Source organism: Oncorhynchus tshawytscha, linkage group LG24, assembly GCF_018296145.1.
Source record: "Oncorhynchus tshawytscha isolate Ot180627B linkage group LG24, Otsh_v2.0, whole genome shotgun sequence".
Taxonomy (NCBI): Eukaryota; Metazoa; Chordata; class Actinopteri; order Salmoniformes; family Salmonidae; genus Oncorhynchus; species Oncorhynchus tshawytscha.
The window spans coordinates 34,379,799-34,394,187 of record NC_056452.1 but is presented as its reverse complement, the minus strand read 5'-3'; the positions used below and the strand labels follow the sequence as shown (position 1 = coordinate 34,394,187).

The 14,389-nt window shown below is 46.7% G+C and overlaps 1 protein-coding gene across 2 annotated transcripts; it reads right to left on the bottom strand.

Annotated features, from left to right (window-relative positions):
• Positions 1 to 3,010: 3,010 nt before the first annotated feature.
• On the bottom strand, positions 3,011 to 12,916 carry npas4l (neuronal PAS domain protein 4 like). 2 transcript variants are annotated; one of them, XM_024413939.2, is made up of 9 exons: positions 11,956 to 12,916; positions 11,569 to 11,689; positions 10,613 to 10,776; positions 8,584 to 8,741; positions 8,315 to 8,414; positions 7,803 to 8,204; positions 5,932 to 6,067; positions 4,267 to 5,732; positions 3,011 to 4,005 (listed from the first exon to the last, which is right to left on the bottom strand). In XM_024413939.2, the coding sequence occupies exons 2-9, from the start codon at positions 11,664 to 11,666 to the stop codon at positions 3,977 to 3,979; spliced, it is 2,553 nt and encodes an 850-aa protein (XP_024269707.2). In that variant the 5' UTR covers positions 11,667 to 11,689; positions 11,956 to 12,916; the 3' UTR covers positions 3,011 to 3,976. The 2 variants fall into 2 exon arrangements, with proteins under 2 accessions (XP_024269707.2, XP_024269706.2); XM_024413938.2 differs by lacking the exon at positions 11,956 to 12,916 and having other exon boundaries at positions 11,569 to 11,937.
• Positions 12,917 to 14,389: the final 1,473 nt, after the last annotated feature.

Below are 14,389 nucleotides of genomic sequence, written 5' to 3'. Positions count from 1 at the left end.
AATAGAGAACCCTTGAACCCAGTATGGCGCTCCAAGTTTGAACTCTGACGCCATCTAGCGGTTAAACATAGAACTAAACGCTGTTACGTTCAGTCCGCTGCCAAGTTAGGATAGAGAATAGAGTTAGTGGTTAGCTCTGACTGTGGTCCAAACAAACTATGTCCTCTCAAAAAGCTGTCAATAGAAACCAAAGTGACACAGTGAGCAGCTACAGTGACAAGGTGAGGGAGAGCTGCAGTACAGTGAGGAGCTACAGTGACAAGGTGAGGGAGAGCTGCAGTACAGTGAGCAGCTACAGTGACACGGTGAGGGAGAGCTGCAGTACAGTGAGCAGCTACAGTGACAAGGTGAGGGAGAGCTGCAGTACAGTGAGGAGCTACAGTGACAAGGTGAGGGAGAGCTGCAGTACAGTGAGGAGCTACAGTGACATGGTGAGGGAGAGCTGCAGTACAGTGAGGAGCTACAGTGACAAGGTGAGGGAGAGCTGCAGTACAGTACAGTGACAAGGTGAGGGAGAGCTGCAGTACAGTGAGCAGCTACAGTGACAAGGTGAGGGAGAGCTGCAGTACAGTGAGGAGCTACAGTGACAAGGTGAGGGAGAGCTGCAGTACAGTGAGCAGCTACAGTGACAAGGTGAGGGAGAGCTGCAGCTGAGCAGCAGTGACAGTGAGGGAGAGCTGCACAGTGACAGCTACAGTGACAAGGTGAGGGAGAGCTGCAGTACAGTGAGCAGCTACAGTGACAAGGTGAGGGAGAGCTGCAGTACAGTGAGCAGCTACAGTGACAAGGTGAGGGAGAGCTGCAGTACAGTGAGCAGCTACAGTGACACAGTGAGGGAGAGCTGCAGTACAGTGAGGAGCTACAGTGACAAGGTGAGGGAGAGCTGCAGTACAGTGAGGAGCTACAGTGACAAGGTGAGGGAGAGCTGCAGTACAGTGAGGAGCTACAGTGACACGGTGAGGGAGAGCTGCAGTACAGTGAGCTGCTACAGTGACACGGTGAGGGAGAGCTGCAGTACAGTGAGCAGCTACAGTGACACGGTGAGGGAGAGCTGCAGTACAGTGAGCAGCTACAGTGACAAGGTGAGGGAGAGCTGCAGTACAGTGAGCAGCTACAGTGACACGGTGAGGGAGAGCTGCAGTACAGTGAGCAGCTACAGTGACACGGTGAGGGAGAGCTGCAGTACAGTGAGCAGCTACAGTGACAAGGTGAGGGAGAGCTGCAGTACAGTGAGGAGCTACAGTGACAAGGTGAGGGAGAGCTGCAGTACAGTGAGCAGCTACAGTGACAAGGTGAGGGAGAGCTGCAGTACAGTGAGCAGCTACAGTGACAAGGTGAGGGAGAGCTGCAGTACAGTGAGCAGCTACAGTGACACGGTGAGGGAGAGCTGCAGTACAGTGAGCAGCTACAGTGACAAGAGCAGCTACAGTGACAAGGTGAGGGATAGCTTGTAATACCCAAGCTAATACCCATAGCACAATATTAGTAGACATCTCCACAGGCAGCAAGATAACAACACAAATAATGTGTCAAATCTCATGTCAGCAGCTTTCAGTCCGTCCTTCACCTCGTCTCGGGACTTACTATCTTGTCTCATCGCTACAACTCCCGTAAGGGCTCAGGAGAGACGAAGGATGAAAGTCATGTGTCCTCCGATACACAACCCAACCAAGCCACACGGCTTCTTAACACAGCACGCATCCAACCCGGAAGCCAGCTGCACCAATGTGTCGGAGGAAACACCGTACACCTGGCAACCTTGGTTAGCACGCACTGCACCTGGCCCGCCACTGGAGTCACTGGTGCGCGATGAGTCAAGGATATCCCTACCGGCCAAACCCTCCCTAACCCAGATGACGCTGGGCCAATTGTGCGTCGCCCCATGGACCTCCCGGTCGCGGCCGGTTGCAACAGAGCCTGGGCGCGAACCCAGAGTCTCTGGTGGCACAGCTGGCGCTGCAGTACAGCGCCTTTAACCACTGCACCACCCGGGAGGCTTTGGATAAAAATGTTTTTGATCTTAAGAAATGTCTCTATCTGCCGTTTCCATTACATATGTCTCCTCTATCTGCCGATTCCATTACATATGTCTCCTCTATCTGCCGTTTCCATTACATATGTCTCCTCTATCTGCCGATTCCATTACATATGTCTCCTCTATCTGCCGTTTCCATTACATATGTCTCCTCTATCTGCCGATTCCATTACATATGTCTCCTCTATCTGCCGTTTCCATTACATATGTCTCCTCTATCTGCCGTTTCCATTACATATGTCTCCTCTATCTGCCGATTCCATTACATATGTCTCCTCTATCTGCCGTTTCCATTACATATGTCTCCTCTATCTGCCGATTCCATTACATATGTCTCAATGTGTTTTTTTTTGTGACACTGATTTTGTGGAATAAAATAAATGGAAACCTGCCTCCTTATGGGCCAATGTAAATCTGCCTCCTGATGGGCCAATGGAAACCTGCCTCCTGATGGGCCAATGGAAACCTGCCTCCTGATGGGCCAATGGAAACCTGTCTCATGATGGGCCAATGGATCCTGTCTCCTGATGGGCCAATGGATACCTGTCTCATGATGGGCCAATGGAAACCTGCCTCCTGATGGGCCAATGGAAACCTGTCTCATGATGGGCCAATGGAAACCTGCCTCCTGATGGGCCAATGGAAACCTGCCTCCTGATGGGCCAATGGAAACCTGCCTCCTGATGGGCCAATGGAAACCTGCCTCCTGATGGGCCAATGGAAACCTGCCTCCTGATGGGCCAATGGAAACCTGCCTCCTGATGGGCCAATGGAAACCTGCCTCCTGATGGGCCAATGGAAACCTGCCTCCTGATGGGCCCAGGCAAGCACATTCATACGGCTTTGTCAGGACAAGATCAGCTTTAAAACACATCTCTGCCTGTTCTTCTCATTCATGAGATACAGCTAGTTATTGTGATCATATATTGTCTTGTAGCTTTTTTATTTTGTCATAACTAAGATATCACATCACAATCATATTTTATGCGTTTTAATAACTTGCATTTAAAAAATTAGAAAACCAATTGCAAAAATACTTTGCTTTTGTACAATTACATCCAACCAAGCAGCATTTTATCAAAACAACATATGTATTCTAGACAAATGTACTGAATAATGGTTACCAATGGTTACAAACAAAGAGTTTTCAGTAGCACAACTAGTAGACAAACACGGGAATGAAACAATATGTATAACAGTCATCTCTACCAATAAATACACACACTTACTAAACAGTAGTTTCAGGCTAGGAATGAATGTAGTGGCATTACTGAGGTAGTTACTTCATTATCTTTTTAACACCTATGGATGTTTCTCAAATGGCACCCTATATCTCCATAGGGCTCTGGTCAAAAGTAGTGCACTATACAGGGAATAGTGTGTCATTTGGGTCGCACTTTAGAATCTACTATTCTGCTTCAACCTCCTCTGGGAGGAGGTCTCCACGTCGCGTCCCACATGTGACATTATCTCAAACAGCTCAAACACATCCAGAAAGTGCTCAGTAATAAATCATCATCACGGTCCCTCGACATTCACAGAAACATCAATTCTACATATCTGGTCGTCAGTTTTCTAGATGGTAACAGTGCAGTACAATGCTACCAGAATCAGGACAACATCATCATCAACACAGATGGTGAATTACAGCAGTCAACAGGTATCAATATAGTTAACACAACAACAAAATAGTAACAAGCTCCTCAGCAGTTTGGTCCACTGGATAAGATTCACTTCCTCTCATCACAATTTAATTTACAAAAATAATAGATATTTGGGAAACATGTTCCCTTGAAAAGTACCAACTACTAAATATTGTAGAAGTCTTTAAAAGGTATTTATTATTTTAAAAGTCTTCATTTTGGACTCTGGCTGGAAGACTTGGTAGTCATGACAATATGCCATACGAGGGCTAGTACTGTAAGTCTATTTAGACTCACATCAGTACATGGATTCTTCAACAAGCCCATCTGAAATAGAATGGTAACGTCATGTTAGTGTCATTTCAACAATCAACTCAAGGATTTACTCAAATAAGAGTCAGTCAGACAACACACAGGAATGACTCATCCCCCCCAACCACAACTACCATGTTAAAATAATTCCTGTCATTATTGGTATTAATACATGCATGTTATTATATAATGTGTATAATGTGTTATAATGCTGCAGGTTGAGCTGTGTATAATGTGTAAATGTGTATTGTGTAATGTGTAATGTGTATAAATCACCTTGATGGAGACTGTGGGGCAGGTTGAGTTGATGCAACTCAGAGGTCTGATTATGACAGCTTGTCCTCAGAGAGAAGGGATCCAGGTTAGGGTGAAATGGGTCCAGGGGGAGGGAGAGAGAGAGGGACGAGGGGTGTTGCAGGGGGAGGGAGAGAGAGAGGGATGAGGGGAGTTCCAGGGGGAGGGAGAGAGAGCGGCATGACTGCTCCGTGGATAGAGGGTCCACTAGAGAAGACAGAGCCAGGGTGGAAGGGTCCTGAGGTTGGTAGCAGTGAGACAGACTCCCAGGTCCCTGAACCATGCTCAGATCCTTCAGGAGACTATCAAACACTCCCTCATCCAGCACCAGCTCTGGCTTGATGCAGAGGGGGACAGGGGAGTGACCTGGGAGCTGTGCCCAGGGAAGGGGTTCTGAGCTGGGCTGATGTGGGGTCTGGATGGGGCTCAGGGTGTTGAACAGGTCGAAGCTGGAGGCCAGAGAGGAGATCTGCTGGGCTAGGATACTGATCTCTACCTTGTCTCTGTCACTGTAGAGGAAGGAGAGGTCGGAGGTCGGGGAGGGGCTAGGGGTCAGCAGGCCTCCAATAGGAGGAGCGACAGTCTGAGGTATATGGTGGCTCTGGTATGTCCTGGTGGCACCACCTTGTGGCTGAACCGAGAGGCTGTATGGACTGGTGGCATCACCTAGAGGCTGAACCGAGAGGCTGTATGGACTGGTGGCATCACCTTGTGGCTGAACCGAGAGGCTGTATGGACTGGTGGCACCACCTTGTGGCTGAACCGAGAGGCTGTAGTCTTCAGTATGGATGGTGATGGGGCAGTCTGCTGAACTCTCTAACAGGTCTGATACAGATAGACAGTCAGGGACCAGCCGGGCATCAGCAGGGCATGCTGGGCAATCATGCTGGGGAGAAGAAGGGCAGGACTGAGGAGAGAATGCGTCAGTCTGGCTGAAGATACCCTGGTGGAAGGACTGCTCCGAGCTGGGCTGGAAGGACCTAGAGGGGGAGAGGAGGCAGGAAGGCCCAGTCCCTACCTCAGTCCCTCCCTCAGGGCAATGGTAGTAGGAGGTTAAGTTCTCTGTGTAGCCATACACATCCAACAGAGAGTCAGAGCTGGTGTCGTCCTGCTGTGCTGGAGAGTGGGAGGAGCTGTAGTGGGAGGAGGTGGGGCTGTAGGGAGGGGTGGAGAAGGCGGCGACAGGTGAGGCCTGGGAGGAGGAGCTACATGATGTCACGTAGAACACAGCATTAGACTCTGCTCTCTGTCTCCTGCTGGTCTTAGACCTGTTCTCAGTCTCAGATATACTACTGCACTGGCTGAATGCTCTCTGTCTCTTTAGGTCCCTGGTGGGGCAACAGCTCTGGGTCAGCTGGGGGGTGGGAGAGGGGCAGTAGGGCTGAGGAGGAGAGGCTCTGAAAGCATCGCTGTGGATGTTTTTCCTCAGATACATGGCTTCTGTTTCACTGTGAAGGAAAGAATACAAGTTACTCCAGTCTCTCAGAGCAAAGTTACTCAATACAGGCAACTACAATTATTACTACACATCTCCCTTTATTATTTCATTTTTCTTGTTTAAGACAAAACAATAATCAAACTGTACATACACAGACATATTCTGAAGACTGCAGTTAAAATCATGAAAGCATTCAGAGCATCTAGTACCTGATAATGTAGTTACAGCAGCTCACTTCCTGGTTCCCAGAATGCTTAGCAGCTCTAGTGTAGATCCAGGACCATGAGAGGTCGCTGTGTTGGAGCCTCAGAACCATCTCCATCTGCCTACCCTCGTCTGCCTGCACTGGGTGAGGAGAGGACAGAAAAGTATTACTATAATGTCCACTATATTTCTCTAGCATCTTACACTAAGGAAGACTACTGTTCATACATAACAACGTGAGATGCTTCCATTTGGGTTCGTCATTGTTATTTGTTATAATATGTTAGAATATAGCATAACGGGTATAATGTAGTATTATGTAAACTCAGCAAAAAAAGAAAAGTTCCTTTTTCAGAACCCTGTCTTTCAAAGATAATTTGTAAAAATCCAAATAACTTCACAGATCTTCATTGTAAAGGGTTTAAACATTGTTTCCCATGCTTGTTCAATGAACCGTGAACAATTATTGAACATGCACCTGTGGAACGCTCGTTAAGACACTAACAGCTTACAGACGGTAGGCAATTAAGGTCACAATTATGAAAACCTAGGACACTAAAGAGGCCTTTCTACTGACTCTGAAAAACACCAAGAGAAAGATGCCCAGGGTCCTTGCTCATCTGCTTGAACGTGCCTTAGGCATGCTGCAATAAATTGCAATGTCCGTACTGTGAAATGCCTAAGACAGTGCTACAGGGAGACAGGACGGACAGCTGATCATCCTCGCAGTGGCAGACCACGTGTAACAACACCTGCACAGGATCCGTGCATTCGAACATCACACCTGCGGGACAGGACCAGGATGGCAACAACAACTGCCCGAGTTACACCAGGAACGCACAATCCCTCCATCAGTGCTCAGTCTGTCCGCAATAGGCTCTGAGAGGCTGGACTGAGGGCTTGTAGGCTTGTTGTAGTAAGGCAGGTCCTCACCAGACATCACCGGCAACAACTTCGCCTATGTGCACAAACCCACCGTCGCTGAACCAGACAGGACTGGCATTAAGTGCTGATGAGTCACGGTTTTGTCTCACCAGGGGTGATGGTCAGATTCACGTTTATCGTCGAAGGATTGAGCGTTACACCGAGGCCTGTACTCTGGAGCGGGATAGATTTGAGGTGGAGTGTCTGTCATGTTCTGGGGCGGTGTATCACAGCATCATCGGACTGAGCTTGTTGTCATTGGAGGCAATCTCAAAGCTGTGCGTTACAGGGAAGACATCCTCCTCCCTCATGTGGTACCCTTCCTGCAGGCTCATCCTGACATGACCCTCCAGCATGACAATGCCGCCAGCCATACTGCTCGTTCTGTCCGTGATTTCCTGCAGGACAGGAATGTCAGTGTTCTGCCATTCTGCCATGGCCAGCGAAAAGCCCGGATCTCAATCCCATTGAGCACGTCTGGGACCTGTTGGATCGGAGGGTGAGGGCTAGGGCCATTCCCCCCAGAAATGTCTGGGACCTGTTGGATCTGAGGGTGAGGGCTAGGGCCATTCTCCCCAGAAATGTCCAGGAACTTACAGGTGCCTTGGTGGAAGAGTGGGGTAACATCTCACAGCAAGAACTGGCAAATCTGGTGCAGTCCTCGAGGAGGAGATGCACTGCAGTACTTAATGCAGCTGGTGGCCACACAAAATACTGACTGTTACTTTTGATTTTGACCCCCCCTTTGTTCAAGGACACATTATTCAATTTCTGTTAGTCACGTGTCTGTGGAACTTGTTCAGTTTATGTCTCAGTTGTTGAGTCTTGTTCTGTTCATACAAATATTTACATATGTTAAGTTGGCTGAAAATAAACGCAGTTGACAGTGAGAGGACGTTTCTTTTTTTGCTGAGTATAGTATCAAGGGTAGTTTTCATGTTTTTCTACTTACTCAGACTCTTATGTGAGTAGGCACTCAAGGAGAGGTCTTCAGGGTGGAGGAGGCTGTACCACGATCGACCAATCAGCTCCTCCGATGAGTAGCCCAAGTAAAACACAACACTTTCGTCCAGGTGACTGAAGCTCATGTCTGGTCTATGGAGGCTGGTGAAGGAGGAGGAGCAGGAGGAGAAGATGCTGTTGCCCAGGTGGTTCACTGTGGGTGTGCAGAGAGCCAAGAACACCCTGTCCACAGGGGGGCCAGATCGGCCACGGTCTGGGGAGGATGTGGGGGTGGACTGGGGGGATTGTGGGATGGTCTGGTAGCGTCCTCGGACCATTATAGAACAGCAGTTACCGTACTCTAGTCTGAAGGCCTTGGAGGTGTGCATCCGACACACAAAACTCCTCTCTGCTGGGGAACAGAACAATAACATGAGATTAGTCTCGTCCTCCATTGGGTTTCATGAACTCTTAAATCTGTCCATTTTATTTTATTTTCCTTTAGATAGTATAGTCTCTTACCAGTTGACGTTGTGTTGTCTGTCTCCAGGTTAGATCTAACTGTCTCCACGTCCTGACTCTCCACCAGGTCATAGAATGTGTCTCCCTGAAGAACATCAACCTATAAGAGAGAAGAAGAAAGGATCAACTTTAGTGACTAACACCCTGCCCTACACAGCATTCAGTAACACAGCAGATGTAATGTTACACAACCACAGAAAAACAATGTTCTATTTCCTATACAATTCCATATATTTTGGACGCCAGGTCTTCATCAGGTTGGTACTCACCATGGAGAGCCCCAGGTAATCAGAGACGTTCTCAGAGACGTAGACCAGCCTGCCCCGGGAGGAGAGGATCAGAATGAAACCATGCACGGCTGGGAGGAAGGTCTCGTACAGAGGATAGGAGGAGGAAGAGGAGAGACGACTCTGATCAGCTGATAATCCTGGAAGCGGAAGAAATACAACTCAGGATTAGTTTCATCACAACATCACAGAGAACTCAGTAGGTATGGATCCATCACAACATCACAGAGAACTCAGCAGGTATGGATCCATCACAACATCAGAGAACTCAGTAGGTATGGATCCATCACAACATCACAGAGAACTCAGCAGGTATGGATCCATCACAACATCAGAGAACTCAGTAGGTATGGATCCATCACAACATCACAGAGAACTCAGCAGGTATGGATCCATCACAACATCAGAGAACTCAGTAGGTATGGATCCATCACAACATCAGAGAACTCAGTAGGTATGGATCCATCACAACATCACAGAGAACTCAGCAGGTATGGATCCATCACAACATCACAGAGAACTCAGCAGGTATGGATCCATCACAACATCAGAGAACTCAGTAGGTATGGATCCATCACAACATCACAGAGAACTCAGTAGGTATGGATCCATCACAACATCACAGAGAACTCAGCAGGTATGGATCCATCACAACATCAGAGAACTCAGTAGGTATGGATCCATCACAACATCACAGAGAACTCAGTAGGTATGGATCCATCACAACATCACAGAGAACTCAGCAGGTATGGATCCATCACAACATCAGAGAACTCAGTAGGTATGGATCCATCACAGCATCACAGAGAACTCAGTAGGTATGGATCCATCACAACATCAGAGAACTCAGCAGGTATGGATCCATCACAACATCACAGGTCTCAGTAGGTATGGATCCATCACAACATCACAGGTCTCAGTAGGTATGGATCCATCACAACATCACAGGTCTCAGTAGGTATGGATCCATCACAACATCACAGGTCTCAGTAGGTATGGATCCATCACAACATCACAGGTCTCAGTAGGTATGGATCCATCACAACATCACAGGTCTCAGTAGGTATGGATCCATCACAACATTACAGGTCTCAGTAGGTATGGATCCATCACAACATCACAGGTCTCAGTAGGTATGGATCCATCACAACATCACAGGTCTCAGTAGGTATGGATCCATCACAACATTACAGGTCTCAGTAGGTATGGATCCATCACAACATCACAGGTCTCAGTAGGTATGGATCCATCACAACATCACAGGTCTCAGTAGGTATGGATCCATCACAACATCACAGGTCTCAGTAGGTATGGATCCATCACAACATTACAGGTCTCAGTAGGTATGGATCCATCACAACATTACAGGTCTCAGTAGGTATGGATCCATCACAACATTACAGGTCTCAGTAGGTATGGATCCATCACAACATTACAGGTCTCAGTAGGTATGGATCCATCACAAGACCTTGGAAGATATACTGTTAAAAATACATGTTTAAATTGACAGGACGTTTCAATCATCAATTCTAAGATGCCTTAGCATCCATTCTTCAAGTTGAAAATGTCCTACAGTTCTAACTGGGTTTGGGTAGGTTACTTTTTAAATGTAGTTCCTTTACAGTTACTAGTTACCTGTCCAAAATTATAATCAGTAACTTTTGGATTACCCAAACTCAGAAATGTAATCTGACTACATTCAGTTACTTTTAGATGTATTTTCCCTTAATTAAGAGGTACTAGAAGAAGACAACATGTATGTTACCAATTGAACGACATCTATTGCAGGATAAATCCATGTTAAAGTTTACATAGCTGGCCATATATGGATGTTACATTTTCCTTCATGGGTTGGTTATGTGGGCTTCTTCTAATGCTTTCTACTATGTATAATAATATGATTAAATTATATCTTTACATTCATGTATATCATTTATAAGTCCAAACATGGATGTACTAACTACAGATTGCCATCTGTACATGACAGTTCCTCTCCTGGTTTTGTACTCACCCTTATACAGAAGGCTCTTCCTGATGTATGCTGTGATAACCGCCATGCTGTGGAGGTATGACAGTCTGTCCTGGTCCTCCTGAGGGATGGGGAGCAGAGTTCTCATGTTCCTGATCTCAGAGTTGATCTGGTCCCTCCTGGCTTTAGATGCTCCCTTAGTAGACCTGTGTAGCAACACCATGTTCACAGGTCAGGATGTGACGGCCCAGAGAGGGCAGAGGTAGAACTGAGCACAGGGTATCCTACTACGTCCAAACTCTTCCTAGTCTCTCTCAGTCTAGTGAAAAGCTGCTCTTTGTTACATGGCAAAAATAATCCAAAGTCAAAACTGAGAAAATGTGTTACTTTCCGGCTTCTCACTGTGCCTTACTGAAGGAAAGGCGGTGTACCCTAGCCACAGACTGGATGGGGATGGATAGCAGTTTGCTAAAGTGTGAGCTTCTGTGGTTCCTATGGAAACAACTGTTGCTGTATGTGGCTCTGTCTATCTGAGGTAGAGAAGAGAGATCTCTAGCTGCTCTGTGTGATCAGCCGGTTTTATCAGTAGAGAAGAGAGCTCTCTAGCTGCTCTGTGTGATCAGCCGGTTTTATCAGTAGAGAAGAGAGCTCTCTAGCCGGTTTTTGTTGGTAGAGCCAAAGGCAGCATCAGAGAGTGTGGGTGTCAGACAGAAAGTAGGAGGCTGGACTGCATACGCTCCTCTTTCCCTAGCTAACACCAGCCACAACAAATTGGAATTGCAAATTCGTAACATATTGTATGAATCGTAATTCATAACATAACACACAAATTGTAATTAGAAACATAGCAAACAAACTGTATGAATGACATCCACAAGTTAATATATACCAAGGTATGGTATGTACAGTAGGTATGTTATTGCCACCCCTGAGTCCAGATTGTAGCGGTTTGACCACTAGAAGCCGCGCACGGATGGAGCCAGTCTGGCTGCACTAACCTGAATCTCTTGCAGAGTCCCAGGCGGCTTTCTGTCTCCCCGCTGAACAGATGAAAGGAGCAGCGCTCACTGCTCCACGACTCACAACAAACCGTCATTCTGCCACTCGTTGTTTCAACACCTAAAAGTACAGATATGATCAAATCAGACATTTATCCATCTTCGTGATAAATACAATCGACTTTGCAACGCAAACATAGAAGAGAAATAAACTATTTCCAATAAACAGAAATGAACAAGGGAAAATACAATTCCCATATTAATACATTAACTATTGGTTATCCATTTAAATACATATTAAAGACAACATCGTTTGGAAACCCAATGTACCGCTGGGAATAAAACATTGAGATGTGTTTAGCCTAAAAATTCCGATATTCTCCTTACTTTCAGACGGTCTATCTATTTGGTTGTGTCCAGCCTGCCTGCCCCTCTCCTTTATAGTCGTGCCGTCTTAACCCGACACCTTGTTTCAACTCTGCGGCAGAAAGAGAAGAAACCCGTGTAACGTTACGTGTTGTGACGTAGGACAAGTAGAGGTTCCTTACGCGCTCTGTAAAAAATAACTGCAGCGTCGGACGGAGCCCCGCCAGAGTGGAGCGGTGCGATAACAGATATACAAACAACTAAGAGCAAAAACAAAGACTATCTAACGATATCGGGAATTCCCATTTTATCAGACTGAAATCCAACTGTAGAGAACTGGACTGTACATAATGGGCTATGCTACAGGGCTTCAAACATTCGTCTCGAACTGCAGCTAATAATGATCATAGGTCTACACACTGTGAAATCAAAAGAATCTCAACTTCCTGTCATTTAAAATGTGGTTACATGACTAAACTGGGAAAAAGTGGCCCACTGGGCACAGAAGTAAATTATATTCTACTTTGCAATGTAATTTAATTTCAATGACAAGGATACAATGTTGATTCAACCAGTGTGCCCAGTCGGGGTTAAGGACAGGCAATCTTCCAATTCCATGTTATAGCCTAATAGTAGTTGTTCAGTAACATACCATGGATCTAATAAAAACATGTAATAGACCTAGTGGGAGAAACAGATCAGTAGGAGAATGGTAACCTATATCTCTCCATGGTTGGAGCATCACTAGGAATGATAATGTTGAGGATAACCTCTGTTTTATAGATAGTATGAATGATAATGTTGAGAATAACCTCTGTTGTAGATACTATGAATGATCATGTTGAGAATAACCTCTGTTGTAGATACTATGAATGATCATGTTGAGAATAACGTCTGTTGTAGATACTATGAATGATCATGTTGACGATAACCTCTGTTGTAGATACTATGAATGATCATGTTGACGATAACCTCTTTTGTAGATACTATTAATGATAATGTTGAAGTTATGACACACAATGGCTAAATACAATCTATGTCCGGGTCAGGGAGCAGGGACGCTGACTCAGCTCCAGTATGGTCTGAGAGAGGGACAGTGATGAAGGTCTGAAAGAGGGACAGTGATGAAGGTCTGAGAGGTACAGTGATGAAGGTCTGAGAGAGGGACAGTGATGAAGGTCTGAGAGAGGGACAGTGATGAAGGTCTGAGAGAGGGACAGCGATGAAGGTCTGAGAGAGGGATGGTGATGAAGGTCTGAGAGAGGGACAGTGATGAAGGTCTGAGAGAGGGACAGTGATGAAGGTCTGAGAAAGGGACAGTGATGAAGGTCTGAGAGAGGGACAGTGATGAAGGTCTGAGAGGGACAGTGATGAAGGTCTGAGAGGGACAGTGATGAAGGTCAGAGAGGGACCGTGATGACGGTCTGAGAGAAAGACCGTGATGAAGGTCTGAGAGAGAGACAGTGATGAAGGTCAGAGAGGGACAGTGATGAAGGTCAGAGAGGAACAGCAATGAAGGTTTGAGAGCGGGACAGTGATGAAGGTCTGAGAGAAAGACCGTGATGAAGGTCTGAGAGAGAGACAGTGATGAAGGTCAGAGAGGGACAGTGATGAAGGTCAGAGAGGGACAGTGATGAAGGTCAGAGAGGAACAGTGATGAAGGTTTGAGAGCAGGACAGTGATGAAGGTCTGAGAGAGGGACAGTGATGAAGGTCTGAGAGAGCAACAGTGATGAAGGTCTGAGAGAGGGACAGTGATGAAGGTCTGAGAGAGGGACAGTGATGAAGGTCTGAGAGAGTGACAGTGATGAAGGTCAGAGAGGGACAGTGATGAAGGTCAGAGAGGGACCGTGATGACGGTCTGAGAGAAGGACCGTGATGAAGCTCTGAGAGAGTGACAGTGATGAAGATCTGCGAGAGGGACCGTGATGAAGGTCTGAGAGGAACAGTGATGAAGGTCAGAGAGGGACAGTGATGAAGGTCAGAGAGGGACAGTGATGAAATTCAGAGAGGAACAGTGATGAAGGTTTGAGAGCGGGACAGTGATGAAGGTCTGAGAGAGGGACAGCGATGAAGGTCTGAGAGAGGGACAGTGCTGAAGATCTGAGAGAGGGACCGCGATGAAGGTCTGAGAGTAACAGTGATGAAGGTTTGAGAGTGGGACAGTGATGAAGTTCTGAGAGAGGGACAGTGATGAAGGTCTGAGAGAGCGACAGTGATGAAGGTCAGAGAGGGACAGTGATGAAAGTCTGAGAGAGGGATATTGATGAAGGTCTGAGAGAGGACAGTGATGAAGGTCTGAGGGAGGGACCGTGATGAAGGTCTGAGAGGGACAGTGATGAAGATCAGAGAGGGACAGTGATGAAGGTCTGAGAGAGGGACAGTGATGAAGGTCAGAGGGACAGTAATGAAGGTCAGAGAGGGACATTGATGAAGATTTGAGAGAGGCACAGTGA

Coding starts and splice junctions, on each gene's coding strand:
- npas4l (XM_024413938.2), bottom strand. CDS start 11,720: ATGTCTGATTTGATCATATCTGTACTTTTAGGTGTTGAAACAACGAGT. Junction 8,415..8,583: donor ATTACCTGGGGCTCTCCATG/GTGAGTACCAAC, acceptor TCTCTCTTATAG/GTTGATGTTCTTCAGGGAGA. Junction 8,205..8,314: donor AGACAACACAACGTCAACTG/GTAAGAGACTAT, acceptor TCTGTTCCCCAG/CAGAGAGGAGTTTTGTGTGT.